The sequence below is a fragment of the Pan paniscus genome, chromosome 2 (assembly GCF_029289425.2).
Source record: "Pan paniscus chromosome 2, NHGRI_mPanPan1-v2.0_pri, whole genome shotgun sequence".
In the NCBI taxonomy this organism is placed as follows: domain Eukaryota; kingdom Metazoa; phylum Chordata; class Mammalia; order Primates; family Hominidae; genus Pan; species Pan paniscus.
In genome coordinates, this window is record NC_085926.1 from 51065207 (window position 1) to 51082535 (window position 17329).

At 40.7% G+C, this 17329-nt stretch overlaps 1 protein-coding gene across 9 annotated transcripts in view; it reads left to right on the forward strand.

The window, feature by feature from the left end:
* The window catches only part of DOCK3 (dedicator of cytokinesis 3), a 711442-nt gene that overhangs the window by 407531 nt on the left and 286582 nt on the right, over positions 1–17329 (forward strand). For all 9 annotated transcript variants that reach the window (XM_057301776.2, XM_055109993.3, XM_034956564.4 and 6 more), the window contains exons 8-9: positions 6090–6131; positions 7088–7242. In XM_057301776.2, the coding sequence (XP_057157759.1) occupies positions 6090–6131; positions 7088–7242 (197 nt within the window). The remainder of the gene's footprint in view (positions 1–6089; positions 6132–7087; positions 7243–17329) is intronic.

Sequence of the window (17329 nt, forward strand, 5' to 3'; positions counted from 1 at the left end):
AACCACAGTCTAAGTCACTACAGAACTCACAGACACCACTGACCCTGATTATAGCTGAAGAAATCATATGGAGAGTCTGCTACTGCACTCACCTAGAATCAAATCCAAAGCACCCTACCTAACACTAAATATACATCTATAGGAAAAAGTCTTTCCCTATGTAAACCAATCTACAAAATTAGAACAAGCAGCTGTTACACTGGATGCCCACATATCAATGTAAGGACACAAGAAACATAAAAAAGCAAAGATACATGACACTTCCAAACAAAGACAATAATTCTCTAGTAACAGATCCCATAGAAAAGAAAATGTATGAAATCCCTGAAAAATAATTCAAAATAAGATTAAAGAAGCTCAGTGAGATACAAGAGAACACAGATAAACAACAAAAAATCAGAAAAGCAATTCATGAGTTGAAGTTTAACAAAGAGATATGCATCATAGAAAGGAACCAAACAGAAGTCCTGGAACTGAAGCTTTAGTGAATGAAAGAAAAAATACAGTCAAGAGCTTCAACAATAGATGAAATCAAGCAAAAGAAAGACTTTCTGGCCAAGCGCAGTGGCTCATGACTATAATCCCAGCACTTTAGGAGGCCAAGGCAGGTGGATCACCTGAGGCCAAGAGTTCGAGACCAGCCTGACCAACATGGTGAAACCTTGTCTCTACTAAAAATAGAAAAAATTAACCAGGCATGGTGATGTGCACCTGTAGGCCCAGCTACTTGGGAGACTGAGGCAGGAGAATCACTTGAACCCAGGAGGCGAAGGTTGCAGTGAGCTAACACCACTGTACTCCAGCCTGGGCGACAGAGCGAGACTCCATCTCAAATAAATAAATAAATAAATAAATAAAAGAGTTTCTGAATCTGAAGACAGGTTTTTTGACATCAATCAGATGAAAAGAAAAAAGAGTAAAGAAAGCTTATGTGACATACAGGGTACCAGAAGCAAATAAATATTCAAATTTTGGCAGTTTCACAAGGAGAAGGCATGGGCAAAGATATAGAAAACCTGCTAATGAGATAATAGCTGAAAACTTCACAAGTCTTGCAAGAGATAAGGACATCCAAATACAGAAAGCTCAAATATCCCCAAGTAGATGTAATCTAATAAGATTTTAAAGGTATATATATATAATCAAACTATTAAAAATCAAAGACAAATAATTCTAAAAACAGTTAAAAGTGTCATGTCACATATAAGGGAATCTCCACCAGACTAACAGCACATTTCTCAGCAGAAACCTTCTAGACCAGGAGAGAATGGGATGACAGATTCAAAGTTCTGGGGTGAGGGATTGGTGGGGGCATGAGGGGAATTGTCAGCCAAGAATACTATACCCAACAAAGCTATCCTTAAATGGAGGTTACATAAAATCTTTCTTAGACAAGCAAAAACTGAGGGAATTCATCACCACTGGACCAGTACTACAAGAAATGTTTCAGGGATTTCTGTATCTGGAAGCGAAAGGACAATGTCTACCATCATGAAAACACACAAAAGTATAAAGCTTACTGGTAGCATACATATACAAATGAGAAAGGAGTTAAACATTACCATCATAAAAAAACCACCAAATCTTAAAGGCAAACAAGAAACAAGGAAGAAAGAAATGAAGAATGTATTAAACAATCACAAAATAATTAACAAAACAACAGGAGTGAGTCCTTACCTGTTACTAACAACCTTGAATATGAACTGTTTAAATTCTCCAATTAAAAAATATAGACTGCCTGAATTGATTTTAAAAATCAAGACCCAACTATATGTTCTCTACAAGAAACTCAGTTTACCTATAACGACACACATAGACTGAAAGTGAAGGTATGGAAAAAAAAATTCCATGCAAATAGAAACCTAAAGCATGCAATAATAGCTATACTTATATCAGAGAAAATGGACTTTACATCAAAAAACATAAAAATAGATAAGGTCATTATGTAATGATAAAGGGATCAATTCAGCAACAGGATATAACAGTTGTAAATATATGTGCATCCAATACCACAGCACCCAGATATATAAGCAAATACTATCAGAGCAAAAGAGTTCAACAGACCCCAATGCATTAATAGTTGGGGACTTCAGCATTACACTTTCAGCACTGGACAGATTATCCAGACAGAAAGTCAACAAACATCAGACTTACTCTGTTCTATAGAACAAATGTACTTAACAGACATTACAAAATATTTCATTCAACAGTATAGAGCACATATTTTTCTCATCAGCACATGGAACATACTCCAGGATACAGCACATATTAGGCCACAAACAAGTCTCAACAAATTTTGAAAAATCAAAATCATGTCAAGTATCTTCTCAGACCACAGGGAAATAAAACTAGAAATCAATAAAAAGAGGAACTTTGTAAACTGTATAAACACATGGAAATTAAACAGCATGCTCCTGAATGAGCAATGAGTAAATGAACAAATTAAAAAGGAAATTTAAAACTTGCTTGAAACAAGTGAAAATGGAAACACAACATATCCAAATTCTGTGAGATATGGCAAAAGCAGTACTAAGAGGGAAGTTTACAGTAATAAATACCTACATAAAAATTGGAAAGATTTCAAATAAACAACCTAATGGTGTGCCTTAAGGACCCCAAAAAAGGAAAAACAAACTAAACCTAAAGTTAGTAGAAATAAGTAATAAAGATCAGAGCAGAACTAAACAAAATAGAGCTGAAAAAAACAATACAAAGGATCAGTGAAACAAAAAGTTGGTTTTCTGAAAAGATAAAATCAATAAACCACTAGACTAATCGAGAAAAAAGAAGGTCCATGCCGAGACTGGTTCAGTCAGGGAGACCCTAACCCAGTGGCACTGGAGGAATTAAAGACACACACACAGAAATATAGAGGTGTGGAGTGGGAAATCAGGAGTCTCACAGCCTTCAGATCTGAGAGCCTCAAACAGAGATTTACGCATATATTTCTTAACAGAAAGCCAGTGATAAGCATTGTTTCTATAGATTATAGATTAACTAAAAGTATTCCTTACGGGAAACAAAGGGATGGGCCAAAATAAAGGGATGGGTTTGGCTAGTTATCTGCAGCAGGAGCATGTCCTTAAGGCACAGATCGCTCATGCTATTGTTTGTGATATAAGAACGCCTTTAAGTGGTTTTCCACCCTGGGTGGGCCAGGTGTTCCTTGCCCTCATTCTAGTAAACCCACAACCTTCCAGCGTGGGCATCATGGCCATCATGAACATGTCGCAGTGCTGCACAGATTTTGTTTATGGCCAGTTTTGGGGCCAGTTTATGGCCAGATTTTAGGGTGTTCCCAACAGTTCAAAATAAAGTCAGAAACAAAAAAGGATATATTGTGGCTGATGCCACAGAAATACACAGGATCAGCCAGCATGGTGGCTCACTCCTGGAGTCCCAGCACTTTGGGAGGCCAAGGCAGGTGGATCACCTGAGGTCAGGAGTTCAAGACCAGACTGGCCAACATGGCAAAACCCCATGTCTACTAAAAATACAAAAATTAGCTGATCATGGTGGCACATATCTGTAATCCCAGCTACTCAGGAGGCTGAGGCAGGAGAATCACCTGAACCCAGGAGGTGGAGGTTGCAGTGAGCCAAGATTCTGCCACTGCACTCCAGCCTGGGCGACAGAGTGAGACTCATCTCAAAAAAAAAAAAACAAGGAATCATTAGAGACTACTATGAACAATTATATGCAAACATATTGGAAAACCTAGAGGAAATGGATTAATTCCTGGACACACACAATCTACCAAGATTGAATCAGGAAGAAATGAAATGCTTGAATAGACCAGTAACAAGAAAAGAGATCAAATCAGTAATAAAAAGTCATTCAGCAAAGAAAACCCCAGAACTGTATGGCTCTACTGCTGAATTCTACCAAACTTATAAGGAAGAACTAACACAAGCTCTTCTCAAACTGTTCCAAAAAATTGAGGCAGAGAGAATTCATCCTAACTCATTCTACGAGACCAGCATTACACATTACACTGATAGTAAGTCAGACAAGGACACAAGAAAAAAAAGATGGGCCAGTATCCTTGATGAACACAATAAATACAGACACAAAAATCCTCAGTAAAATACTAGCAAATTGAATCCAACAACATGTCAAAAAGATTATAAACCATAATCAAATGGAATTTATCCCAGTGATGCAAGTGTGGTTCAACATGTGCAAATCAATCAGTGTGATACATCACATTGACAGAATGAAGGACAAAAACAATATGATCATCTCAGTAGTCACAGAAAAAGCATTTGATAAAATTTAACATCTTTTCCTGTTAAAAACTCTCAACAAGTTAGACATGGAAGGAAAATACCTCAGCATAAAAGCTGTATATGACACATCCACAGCTGACATCATACTGAATGAGGAAAAACTGAAATACTTTCCTCTAAGACTGGAACAAGACAAAGATACCCACTTTTAATTCTCCTATTCAACATAGTACTTGAAGTCCTAGCCAGAGCAATCAAGCAAGAGAAAGAAATAAAAGGCATTTAAATTGGAAAGGTAGAAGTCAAATTGTTCCTCTTTGTAGATGATATAATCTTATATATAGAAAAACCTAAAGACTACTAAAAATCTCTTAGAACTGATATACTGATATACTTAGAACTCTTATACACTGTTGGTGGGAATGTAAATTAGTACAGCCACTATGGAAAACAGTATGAGACTTCCCAAAAAACAAAACAGAACCACCATTTGATCCAGCAGTCCTACTACTGGATATTTATCAAAAAGAAAGAAAAATCAGTATATAAATGAGACACCAGCACCCTTGTGTTTATTGCAGCAGTGTTCACAATAGCCAAGATATAGAATTAATCTAAGTGTTTGTTAACAGATGAAAGGATGAAGAAAATGTGGCATATATGCACAATGGAATACTATTCTGCCATAAAAAGAATGAAATCCAGTCATTTGTAGCAGCATGGATGGAACTAGAGGTCAATATGTTAAATGAAATAAGCCGGGCACAGAAAGACAAATATCTCATGTTCTCTCATATGTAGGAGCTAAAAAACAAAAACAAAAACAAAAAAATGTGCATCTCTTGGAGATAGGGAATAAAAAAGTGGTTACCAAAGGTTGAGAATGGTGGGGTGGTGGGGTTGAAGAGAGGTTGCTCAGCAAGTACAAACATCTAGTTAGAAGGAATAAGTTCTCGTGTTTGATAGCACAGTGGGGTGAGTGTAGTTAACAGTAATTTATTCTACATTTCAAAGTAGCTAGAAGAGAAGATTTGAAATGTTCCCAAGAGAAAGAAATGATAAATGTTTGAGGCAATGAATATTCTAAATACCCTGATTTGATAATTATACATTGTATGCATGTATCAAAATATCATATGTACTTCATAAATATTTTAAAATATTATGTATCAATTTAAACATTTTTTAAAAATTGAAAACCTAGGATCCTCACTTCTGCACTTAGGTCCCTAACTTCTATATCATAGTGATGCTCATGTAATTTGAGCTTCACAATAACTTTGTAAGGAAGATAATACAGGCTCTTATCTGAATTTTATGTTCAGGAAAATGTCTCCTGGAGAGATTAAGTGATTTGTCTGAAATTTCACAGTCTTTGAGTGGCAAAGCTTGAATTAGAATCTGCTTCTTCTCATTTCAGCCAGCCAGCAGTAAAGGAACAGCATGGGGAAGTGTTTGGGAGGGAGCCCTTTATTGTTAAAGGCATCATTGTGGAAAGTCTGAAGAAGCTGGATCAGGCAGCTCAGAAAGTGGTACAGTATATGGAGAGGACAGTGGCAAAGCAAAAATTTAGTACCAGGTACCGACTTGTGACTTGTCTGTTAGTCAGATCTGGAAGGGCTCAGGTTTGAATCTGGATTTTGCCACTTTCTTGCTATGTGACCTTCAGCAAATTACGTCCATACTCTAAGCCTTAGTTGTCTCCACCAAATACGAATAACACTTATTTTACCAAGTTATCAGAATTAAATGAGATCATGAATATAAAAGGCATAGCAGACTGCCCAGCATATAGAAAGTTCTTAATAAAATTTAGTTTCTTTCCCGGTAGAGTTTATTTTTCTTTCCTTCTTTCCATAGCATTTATCTAGCCGGCAGAGTGTACAGCAAAGCACATCCCAGGTAAGCGGCTTTCCTGGGTCTTCCAGCCTTTCCCCTCAACTTTTTCTGTTAAGAGATTACAACATATGAATACACCAGGAAATGACAGACACCACTGACTTCTTGACTGTGTGGTGTCTTTATCTGAGGAGCTTTGACCTCTAAACAGTTTTGGCCAGACTCTACTTCTACTGTGCAGATTTGCATAAGCACAATTAAAGCAGACTGAAACTAAAATGAATCAGTCTGGGAGAAAATAAAAATGTTATTTAGAATGGTAACTATTACGAGGTAACAGTGTAAATCAAGCGCATTGGGGTCATAATGGCATTTCTTTAAAATGACTTTGAAAATGGTTTTCCGGGCTGGGTGCGGTGGCTCATGCCTGTAATCCCAGCACGTTGGGAGGCCAAGGCAGGTGGATCACCTGAAGTCAGGAGTTTGAGACCAGCCTGGTCAACATGGTGAAACCTGTCTCTACTAAAAATAAAAAAATTAGCTGGGCATGATGGTGGGTGCCTGTAATCCCAGCTACTCAGGAGGCTGAGGGAGGAGAATTGCTTGAACCTGGGAGTAGAGTGCAGTGAGCCGAGATCATGCTACTGCACTCCAGTCTGGGTGACAGAGTGAGACTCTGTCTCAAAAAAAAAAAAAAAGAAAAAGAAAAAAGGAAAAAGAAAATGGTTTCCTGGAGAATTAAGATATTTGTCACCTGGTGGAGATTTTTAGTTTACTTGTAAGTTGGAATTACTGTCCCTATATTTCTTCACTGTTTACTCCTCCCAGCTGCTTGCTTGCCCACCTCAACCCAAGTCTGTTGATGCAGCATCCCCTACAAGCAGAGAAAACATCTTCAGTTTCTCAAATAATCTCCTTCAGTAGTGTGAAAAGAGTTTGTAATTTAGTTTCTACTTTTTAATGATCAATATAAAAAATAACTAAAATAAAAATCACTGGGTTTTTTTCTTCCTCATTAGGTAGATACAATGCGCCCACGTCATGGGGAAACATGTCGGATGCCAGTGCCACATCACTTCTTCCTCAGCCTGAAGAGTTTCACTTACAATACTATTGGGGAAGATACCGATGTCTTCTTTTCCTTATATGACATGAGGGAAGGCAAGCAGATCAGGTGAGAGTCACTGGAAATTCTGGTGAGGTTCTATGTTAGGATGGTATGGATCATAGGCATCTCTGGCCATCAGAGAAGACAGATGCACAGAAGAGGCAAAACAAGATAAAGTAACCTCATCTCGTTAGCTAGGAGTTTTGGCCCCAATTCCCTGTGTGCCCTTAAGTCACGTAAACCATACCATGGGTGGCTGCCTTTTTTATGACTTTTTCCACATAGAAGGTCAAAATCGAGTCTTGGCTATCACCACCTCACAGAGAGAAAAGGATGCATCTATTTAATACCACAGAAAAGGCATAGGAGAAACATAGAACCAAACAAATGCAGCAGAGACACACAGCTCCAGAGTGCAGGAAGCCCTGGGCCTTGGCTTGCTGCATGTGGAAGAGAGGGTTTGCAGAAAAAGGGGGCTGATGGTGTCTTGTCTGGGCAGCCCATGAAAGGAGAGCATCTTCTGAGTTTCTTTTATATTGCTTGGGAACTTCTTGTGTTAGGAGTGCTTTATGGCTTTTACTTGCTTTAGTACTTAAAATTTGAAAGCAGATTTTTCACTTTTCCAATTATATATTACATGTGGGAAAATTAGAAATGGAAGTTATAACAGAATGCAAAAGAAAAACAGTTAATTTATATGCCCCACAGTGCCTCTGATCTTGACAAAAATATTAATACACTATGCTTTACTTTGGCATAGGAATAAAATGATGCACCCATTGATCAGGACATGTGAATTTTCCTTATCACCAATGGCTCCTAGTATGTGCCCTTGGGAAAGTTATTGTAGAGAAGGTAGTAGTGGTATTGATGAAAGCTAAAACTGTTGCATGTAGGCAAGACTACAGGCCAGGGCTGTGTGGATATAGATTCTGGCTGCTCTTCTTTTCCTACTATCCAGATGTTTGTAAACTTTATTTGTGTGTGTGAGAGTGTGTATGTGTGTGTAAAAATCCTTTCTTCAAGCTACATTTTATGAAAAAGTCCAATATATGAAACAGATAAAACTATTCCATTATTGTGGCCCAGGAGCAATGGCTCACGACTGTAATCCCACCACTTTGGGAGGCCGAGGAGGGCGAATCACGAAGTCAGGAGTTTGAGACCAGCCTGACCAACATAGTGAAACCCCATCTCTACCAAAAATACAAAAAATTAGCTGGGCGTGGTGGCGGGCTCCTGTAAGCCCAGCTATTCAGGAGGCTGAGGCAGGAAAATCACTTCAACCCGGGAGGCGGAGGTTGCACTGAGCCGGGATTGCGCCACTGCACCATAGCCCAGCTGACAGTGTGAGACTTGGTCTCAAAAAAAAAAAAAAAAAAAAAGATGGATTGTTGGCAAGATGGCTGAATAGGAACAGCTCTGGTCTGCAGCTCCCAGCAAGATTGATGCAGAAGGCGGGTGATTTCTGCATTTCAGCCGAGGTACCCGGTTCATCTCACTGGGACTGGTTGGACAGTGGGTGCAGCCCATGGAGGGCAAGCCGAAGCAGGGTGGCGCATTGCCTCACCTGGGAAGTGCAAGGGGTTGGGGAATTTTCTCCCCTACCCAAGGGGAGCCATGACGAACTGTGCACTCTGGCCCAGATAGTGCGCTTGTGCCATGGTCTTTGCAACCCGCAGACCAGGAGATTCCCTCTGGTGCCTAACACACCAGAGACCTGGGTTTCAAGCACAAAACTGGGTAGCTGTTTGAGCAGGCACCAAACTAGCTGCAGGAGTTTTTTTTTCTCCATAACCCATTGGCACCTGGAACGCCAGTGATACAGAACTGTTCACTCCCCTGGAAAGGGGTGCTGCAGCCAGGGAGCCAAGTGGTCTGGTTTGGCAGGTCCCACCCCCATGGAGCCCAGCAAACTAAAAGATTCACTGGCTTGAAATTCTCACTGCCAGCACAGCAGCAGACTGAGATCGACCTGGGACATTCGAGCTTGGTTGGGGGAGGGACATCTGCCATTACTGAGGCTTGAGTAGGTGGTTTTATGCTCACGGTGTAAACAAAGCCGCTGGGAAGTTTGAACTGGGCAGAGCCCACTGCAGCTCAGTAAGGCTGCTGTGGCCAGACTGCCAGATTTCTCCTCTCTGGGCAGGGCATCTCTGAAAAAAAGGCAGCAGCCCCAGTCAGGGACTTATAGATAAAACCCCCATCTCCCTGGGACAGAGCACCTGGGGGAAGGAGCAGCTGTGGGCGCAGCTTCAGCAGACTTTAGTTTCCCTGCCTGATGGCTCTGAAGAGAGCAGCGGACCTCCTAGCACAGCATTTGAGCTCTACTAAGGGTCAGACTGCCTCCTCAAGTGGGTCCCTGACCCCCATATATCCTGACTGGGAGACACCTCCCAGTAAGGGCCTACAGACACCTTATACAAGAGAGCTCTGGCTGGCATCTGGCAGTTGCCCCTCTGGGACAAAGCTTCCAGACGAAAGAACAGGCAGCAATTTAATCCATCTTGAGTTAATTTTTGTATAAGGTGTAAGGAACGGGTTCCGTTGCAGTTTTCTGCATATGGCTAGCCAGTTTTCCCGACACCATTTATTAAATAGGGAATCATTTCCCCATTGCTTGTTTGTGTTAAGTTTGTCAAAGATCAGATGGTTGTAGATGTGTGGTGTTATTTCTGAGGCCTCTCTTCTGTTCCATTGGCCTATATATCCGTTTTGGTACCAGTAACACGATGTTTTGGTTACCGTAGCCTTGTAGTATAGTTTGAAGTCAGATAGCATGATGCCTCTGGCTTGGTTCTTTTTGCTTAGGATTGTCTTGGCTATGCAGGCTCTTTTTTGGTTCCACATGAAATTTAAAGTGGTTTTTTCTAATTCTATGAAGAAAGTCAGTAGTAGCTTGATGGGGATAGCATTGAATCTATAAATTACTTCAGGCAGTATGGCCATTTTCATTATATTGATTCTTCCCATCCATGAGCAAATGGAATGTTTTTCCATTTGTTTGTGTCCTCTCTGATTTCCTTGAGCAGTGGTTTGTAGTTCTCCATGCAGAGGTCCTTCACATCCCTTGTAAGTTGTATTCCTAGGTATTTTATTGTCTTTGTAGCAATTGTGAATTGGAGTTCACTCGTGATTTTGCTCTCTGCTCATCTATTATTGGTGTATAGGAATGCTTGTGATGTTTGCACATTGATTTTGTATCCTGAGACTTTGCTGAAGTTACTTATCAGCTTAAGGAGATTTTGGGCTGAGATGATGGGGTTTTCTAAATTTACAATCATGTCATCTGCAAACAGAGACAATTTGACTTCCTCTCTTTCCTTTATTTCTTTCTCTTGCCTGATTGCCCTGGCCAGAACTTCTAATACTATGTTGAATAGGAGTGGTGAGAGGGCATCCTTGTCTTGTGCCAGTTTTCAAAGGGAATGCTTCCAGCTTTTGCCCATTCAGTATGATACTGGCTCTGGGTTTGTCATAAATAGCTCTTACTATTTTGAGATATGTTACATCAATACCTAGTTTGTTCAGAGTTTTTAGCATGAAGCAGTGTTTAATTTTATCGAAGGCCTTTTCTGCATCTATTGAGATAAACATGTGGTTTTTGTCATTGGTTCTGTTTATGTGATGGATTACGTTTATTGATATGCATATGTTGAACCAGCCTTGCCTCCCAGGGATGAAGCCAACTTGATCGTGGTGGATAAGCTTTTTGATATGCTGCTGGAGTTGGTTTTGCCAGTATTTTATTGAAGATTTTTGCATCGATGTTCATCAGGGATATTGGCCCGAAATTTTCTTTTTTTGTTGTGTCTCTGCCAGGTTTTGGTATCAGGATGATGCTGGCCTCATAAAATGACTTAGGGATGATTCCCTCTTTTTCTGTTAATTGGAATAGTTTCAAAAGGAATGGTACCAGCTCCTCTTTGTGTCTGTGGTAGAATTCGGCTGTGAATCTCTCTGGTCCTGGGCTTATTTTGGTTGGTAGGCTACTAATTACTGCCTCCATTTCAGAACTTGTTGTTGGTCTGTTTAGGGATTCAACTTCTTCTGCGTTTAGTCTTGGGAGGTGTGTGTCCAGGAATTTATGCATTTTTTCTATATTTTCCTAGTTTATTTGTGTAGAGATATTTATAGTATTCTCTGATGGTAGTTTGTATTTTTGTGCAATAAGTGGTGATATCCCCTTTATCATTTTTTATTGTGTCTATTTCATTTTTCTCTTTTCTTCTTTATTAGTCTGGCTAGAGGTCTATTTTGTTGATCTTTACAAAAAAATGAACTCCTGGATTCATTGATTTTTTTGAAGAGTTTTTTGTGTCTCTATCTCTTTCAATTCTGTCCTGATCTTAGTTATGTCTTGTCTTCTGCTTGGTTTTGAATTTGCTTGGTCTTGCTTTACTAGTTCTTTTAATTGTGATGTTAGGGCATAGATTTTAGATATCTCCCACTATTATTGTGTAGGAGTCTAAGTCTCTTTGTAGGTCTCTAAGAACTTGCTTTATGAATCTGGGTGCTCCTGTATTGGGTGCATATATATTTAGGATAGTTAGCTCTTCTTGTTGTATTGATCCCTTTACCATTATGTAATGCCCTTCTTTGTCTTTTTTGATCTTTGTTGGCTTAAAGTCTGTTTTATAAGAGACTAGGATTTCAACTCCTGCTTTTTTTTTTTTTTTTACTTTCTATTTGCTTAGTAAATATTCCTCCATACCTTTCTTTTGAGCCTATGTGTGTCTTTGCATGTGAGAATGGTCTCCTGCTGGGTCTTGACTCTTTATCCAATTTACCAGTCTGTGTCTTTTAATTGGATCATTTAGCCTGTTTACATTTAAGGTTAACATTGTTATGTGTGAATTTGATCCTGTCATTATGATGCTAGCTGGTTATTTTGCCCATTAGTTGATACAGTTTCTTCATAGTGTGGATGGTCTTTACAATTTGGTATGTTTTTGCAGTGGCTGATACTGGTTTTTCCTTTCCATATTTAGTGCTTCCTTCAGGAGCCCTTGTAAGGCAGGCTTGGTGGTGACAAAATCTCTCAGCAATTGCTTGTCTGTAAAGGATTTTATTTCTCTTTTGCTTATGAAGCTTAGTGTGGCTGGATATAAAATTCTGGGTTGAAAATTCTTTAAGAATGTTGACTAGAGCTTCAACCACAGCCCTCCTTGGGGTATGAAAAAAGCCTGGAACTGACAACACCAGAATCCAGAATCTCCCAGTTTCTTAATACCAACTTGATGGTGGAATTTGCATTGTCTAGTGCAAAATGCAGCCCTTTTAACATTTACATTTGATCTTTATCTTCTGGTTGTACAGATTACTTCATCTAATTTTACCTGTTATTTGTTTTAAAGCTTTTCACCCCATCTTACCCAACTTTTAGTGGAGAAAGGTAATACTCAAAAGCTCTCTCAATTCTTATAACAGCATATAAAACATTTCATGCTCATTAAACTAACACCCTTCATTCTCTCATTCTTTTCAAATGTCAATCCTTAAGTGACATAAATAAGGTTAGCAAAAAAAAAATGTTGACTATTGGCCCCCACGCTCTCTGGCTTGTAAAGCTTCTGCAGAGAGATCCACTGTTAGTCTGATGGGCTTCCCTTTGTGGGTAACCCGACCTTTTCCTCTGGTTGCCTTTAACATTTTTTTCTTCATCTCAACCTTGGTGAATCTGACGATTATGTGTCTTGGGGTTGCTCTTGTGTCTTGGGGTTGCTCTTCTCGAGGAGTATCTTTGTGGTGTTCTCTATATTTCCTGAATTTGAATGTTGGCCTTTCTTACTAGGTTGGGGAAGTTCTCCTGCATAATATCCTGAAGAGTGTTTTCCAACTTGGTTCCATTCTCCCCATCACTTTCAGGTACACCAATCAAACATAGGTTTGGTCTTTTCACATAGTCCCATATTTCTTGGAGGCTTTGTTCATTCCTTTTCTTTTTTTTTTTTTTTCTCTAATCTTTTCTTCACACTTTATTTCATTAAGTTGATCTTCAGTCTCTGATATCCTTTCTTCCACTTGATCAATTCGGCTATTGATACTTGTGTATGCTTCACGAAGTGAAGCTGTGCTGCGTTTTTCTGCCCCATCAGGTCATTTATGTTCTTCTCTAAAGTGGTTATTGTAGTTAGCAATTCCTCTAACCTTTTTCAAGGTTCTTAGCTTCCTTGCATTGGGTTAGAACATGCTCCTTTAGCTTGGAGGAGTTTGTTATTACCCACCTTCTGAAGCCTACTTCTGTCAATTCACCAAACTCATTCTCTATCCAGTTTTGTTGCCTTGCTGGTGAGGAGTTGTGATCCTTTGGAGGAGAGGCGTTCTGGTTTTTGGAATTTTCAGCCTTTTTGCACTGGGTTTTCCTCATCTTCGTGGATTTATCTACCTTTGATCTTTGATGTTGGTGACCTCCGGATAGGGTTTCTGTGTGGACATCCTTTTTGTTGACGTTGATGCTATTTCTTTCTGTTTGTTAGCTTTCCAGGTCTGCTGGAGTTTGCAGGAGGTCCTTTCTAGACCCTGTTTGCCTGGGTATCACCAGCGGAAGCTGCAGAACAGCAATGTTCCTTCCTCTGGAAGCTTCGTCCCAGAGGGGCACCCACCAGATGCCAGCCAGAGCTCTCCTGTATGAGGTGTCTGTCGACCCCTGCTGGGAGGTGTCTCCCAGTCAGGAGGCACATAGATCAGGGACCCACTTGAGGAGACAGTCTGTCCCTCAGCAGAGCTCAAGCGCTGTGCTGGGAGATCCGTTGCTGTCTTCAGATTCACAGGCAGGAGCATTTAAGTCTGCTGAAGCTGTGCCCACAGCCACCCCTTCCCCCAGGTGCTCTGTCCCAGGGAGATGGGAGTTTGTTCTGTAAGGCCCTGACTGGGGTTGCTGAGTTTCTTTCATAGATGCCCTTCCCAGAGTGGAGGAATCTAGAGAGGCAGTCTGGCTACAGAGGCTTTGAGGAGCTGCAGTGGGCTCCACCCAGTTCGAACTTCCAGGTGGCTTTGTTTACATTGTAACAGGAAAACTGTCTACTCAAGCCTCAGTAATGGTGGCTGGCCCTCCCCTTACCAAGCTCCAGCATCCCAGGTTGAATTCAGAGTGCTCTGCTGGTAGCGAGAATTTCAAGTCTGTGAATCTTAGCTTCCAGGGCTCCATGGGGGTGGGATCTGCTGAGCTAGACCACTTGGCTCCCTGGCTTCAGCCCCCTTTCCAGGGGAGTGAACGGTTCTGTCTCACCTCACTGGCGCTCCAGGCGCCACTGCAGCTAGCTTGGTGTCTGCCCAAACGGCCGCCTAGTTTTGTGCTTGAAATCCAGGGCCCTGGTGGCGTAGGCACCTGAGGGAATCTCCTGGTCTATGAGTTGCGAAGACCGTGGGGAAAGCGTAGTATCTGGGCCAGGGTGCACTGTCCCTCATGGCACAGTCCGTCACGGCTTTCCTTGGCTAGGGGAGGGAGTTCCCTGACTCCTTGTGCTTCCCTGGTGAGCCAACGCCCAACCCTGCTTCAGCTCACCCTCCATGGGCTATACCCACTGTCTAACCAGCCCCAATGAGATGAGCTGGGTACCTCAATTGGAAATGCAGAAATCACCTGCCTTCTGCGTTGATCTTGCTGGGAGCTGCAGACCAGATCTGTTCCTATTTGACCATCTTGCCAGCCACCGATCGGAGTTTTGCTCTTTCGCCCAGACTGGAGTGCAGTGATGCGATCTCAGCTCACTGTAACCTCCGCCTTCCGGTTTCAAGCTGTTCTCCTGCCTCAGCCTCCCGAGCAGCTGGGATTACAGGTGCCCACCACCATGCCCAGCTAATTTTTGTATTTTTATTAGAAATGGGGTTTCACCATGTTTGCCAGGCTAATCTTGAACTCCTGACCTCGTGATCTGCCTGCCTTGGCCTCCCAAAATGTTGGGATTACAGGCGTGAGCCACCGTGCCTGGCCCAAAGTCCCATTCTTACTCTCTTGGAGTTTTTTCAGCATTCAAGATACCTTGCATAAACTAAACTTTTTCTTGAAAATCAGTTGCTTCTATAATTGAAATAGAGGGCTCTCCCTGAGAGTCAAGCATTCTACCCAAATGAGATAATCTGCCTCTGTGAAAATCTTAGGGGACCCTGGAGATAAATTTTATTTTAAAATGATGGGCGAGCACTTTTTTATTAAAGCAAACAATTTTGTTTCCCTCTGCAAAAGAGGTTATGTATGTAATGCAGCTAGAGCTTATCTGCAGGATTTAGGCAGTCCACTAATAGACCTGCAATTTAGTCTTGGTCCTTCGACCCTAGGCCCCATCGTATAGTCTAGCCTGTCTTAACTTGGTCCAGGACATAGACTCCAGCTCACTAACCAACATTTTCACAAAGGTTTTCTGTGAGTTCCAGCAGAAATAAGAGAGGAGCTGATACCTTGTCTCTGGTAACTGTTAACATCACTTTCTTTTTCTACCCTGCTCTCTGGTCTGTCATTGTCAGTATACTTAAATTCCCTAAAAATTACGAGGGGCTAGAGAAATTAATAGTATTCTCTCTTTTTCTTTCTCTTTCTCACACATCCACAAAGAAAGCTAATGATTTCTGTGCCCTATGGATGAGGAGGCCAACAAATGGATGTTTAAGTGAAACTTTATAATCCTGTTGCCCTGCTAAGTTTTTCATCAGTATATTTTGTTGCATAACTCAAAACTGAAAATATAGACAGAATGAATTCAAATAGGGTTTAAAGCTACATATATTTCATACTAGTGGTCAGACTGTCTTGACATGCTTCTACATATATGCCCAACACATCACTTCTTACTCGGAAGCATTAAAGTGAAAGTCTTTTGAGAGATAGACACAGTGAAACTTTTACTTTAGATATATACTTTGGCCTGTGGTTAAACCTGCCTTTTTCATCTGAAAATAAGATCAGAAACTGCTGTTCTGTATATGCCATCCTTCATTATGTTCTGAGTCTAACTGTTAGGCTGTGGAAAATTTTTAATGTATCATCCTACAGAGTCTGGATAAAAACAGTGAAAGAAAAGATCAGGTTCTTTAGAAAGTTTCACATTGTTTACAAGAAATTTGACTTCTTCTCTGCCTAAAACTTAATACGTAGGACAAAGTAGAGCAGAATGACTGATGCGTCTCACATATCAAAAAAATCCTCTGTGAGGAGAGGAATGTGGAGAATTAAGTGAGATCAGAGGTAGAAGTTACAGTGTTTGGTAAAGTCATTTATTTATGCACCAAATGTTTATTTTTACACCTGCTATGTGCTTGTGCTGTTATAGGCTCTAGTAATATGGCAGTGGATAAAACACACAAAAATCCATGTTCTCATGAAGCTTACATAATAGGGACAGACAGTAAATAGAAATAAGTAAATTGTATCATATTTGAAGGGATAAGTGTTATGGAATAGAAAAAGTAAAGTATAAGGGAGATTTGCTGTGCTAAATAAGATTGTCAGGGTAGGCCTTACTGAGAAGGTACACCTACTGTGGGGCTACCTTCCAGGGAAGAGACTTAATTTCTCCCATCCTCTCATCCTTTGATCTCTAAATGATTTCTAAATTAATGAGGTGGAGCCAAGGGATCAAATTACTGGCAGCCATGTCACCCTTATTTACTTAAGGATAAATAAAAAAAACTAGATAAAGAAAGAAAGAAAGCCTTTACAGTGACCAGATGACAGACGATGGTGGCTTGGATTCTGGCTATCTTCTAAAGGTAAAGCTGTGCTTATTTTGTTTCCGGTATGGTGGAGTAAGCCCCTGACAGTCTGGCCCTCCTACAGTTAACACTGAGCAAAATCTAAAAACTACCTGACGGTGCTGCCAAATGAATAAAGCAGGCAGATATTGTAAGGCAGTAAAAAGTTGGAGAAAAAGATCAACATGAGGTGAATTTTCTGGTTTTGTGGTTTTGATCTGAAAGTGAGCTGTAGTCCTAGCATAGTATAGAGTGTCTGAAACTCCATTAGAAAGCCTGCCATATTTTTAGCCTGAGGAACCAAGAGATGGAACCTGGGGCAAGTATGGCCACCAGAGGGAGTTCTGGAGAGAAGAGAGCAGGAAATGGGAATCTCAAATTCTATGTATGAGCTCTACCCATGTCACTGGCTCACCTCTGAACCATGCGTATCCAAGGCAGACGCAAAGCAGCTAGCAACAAA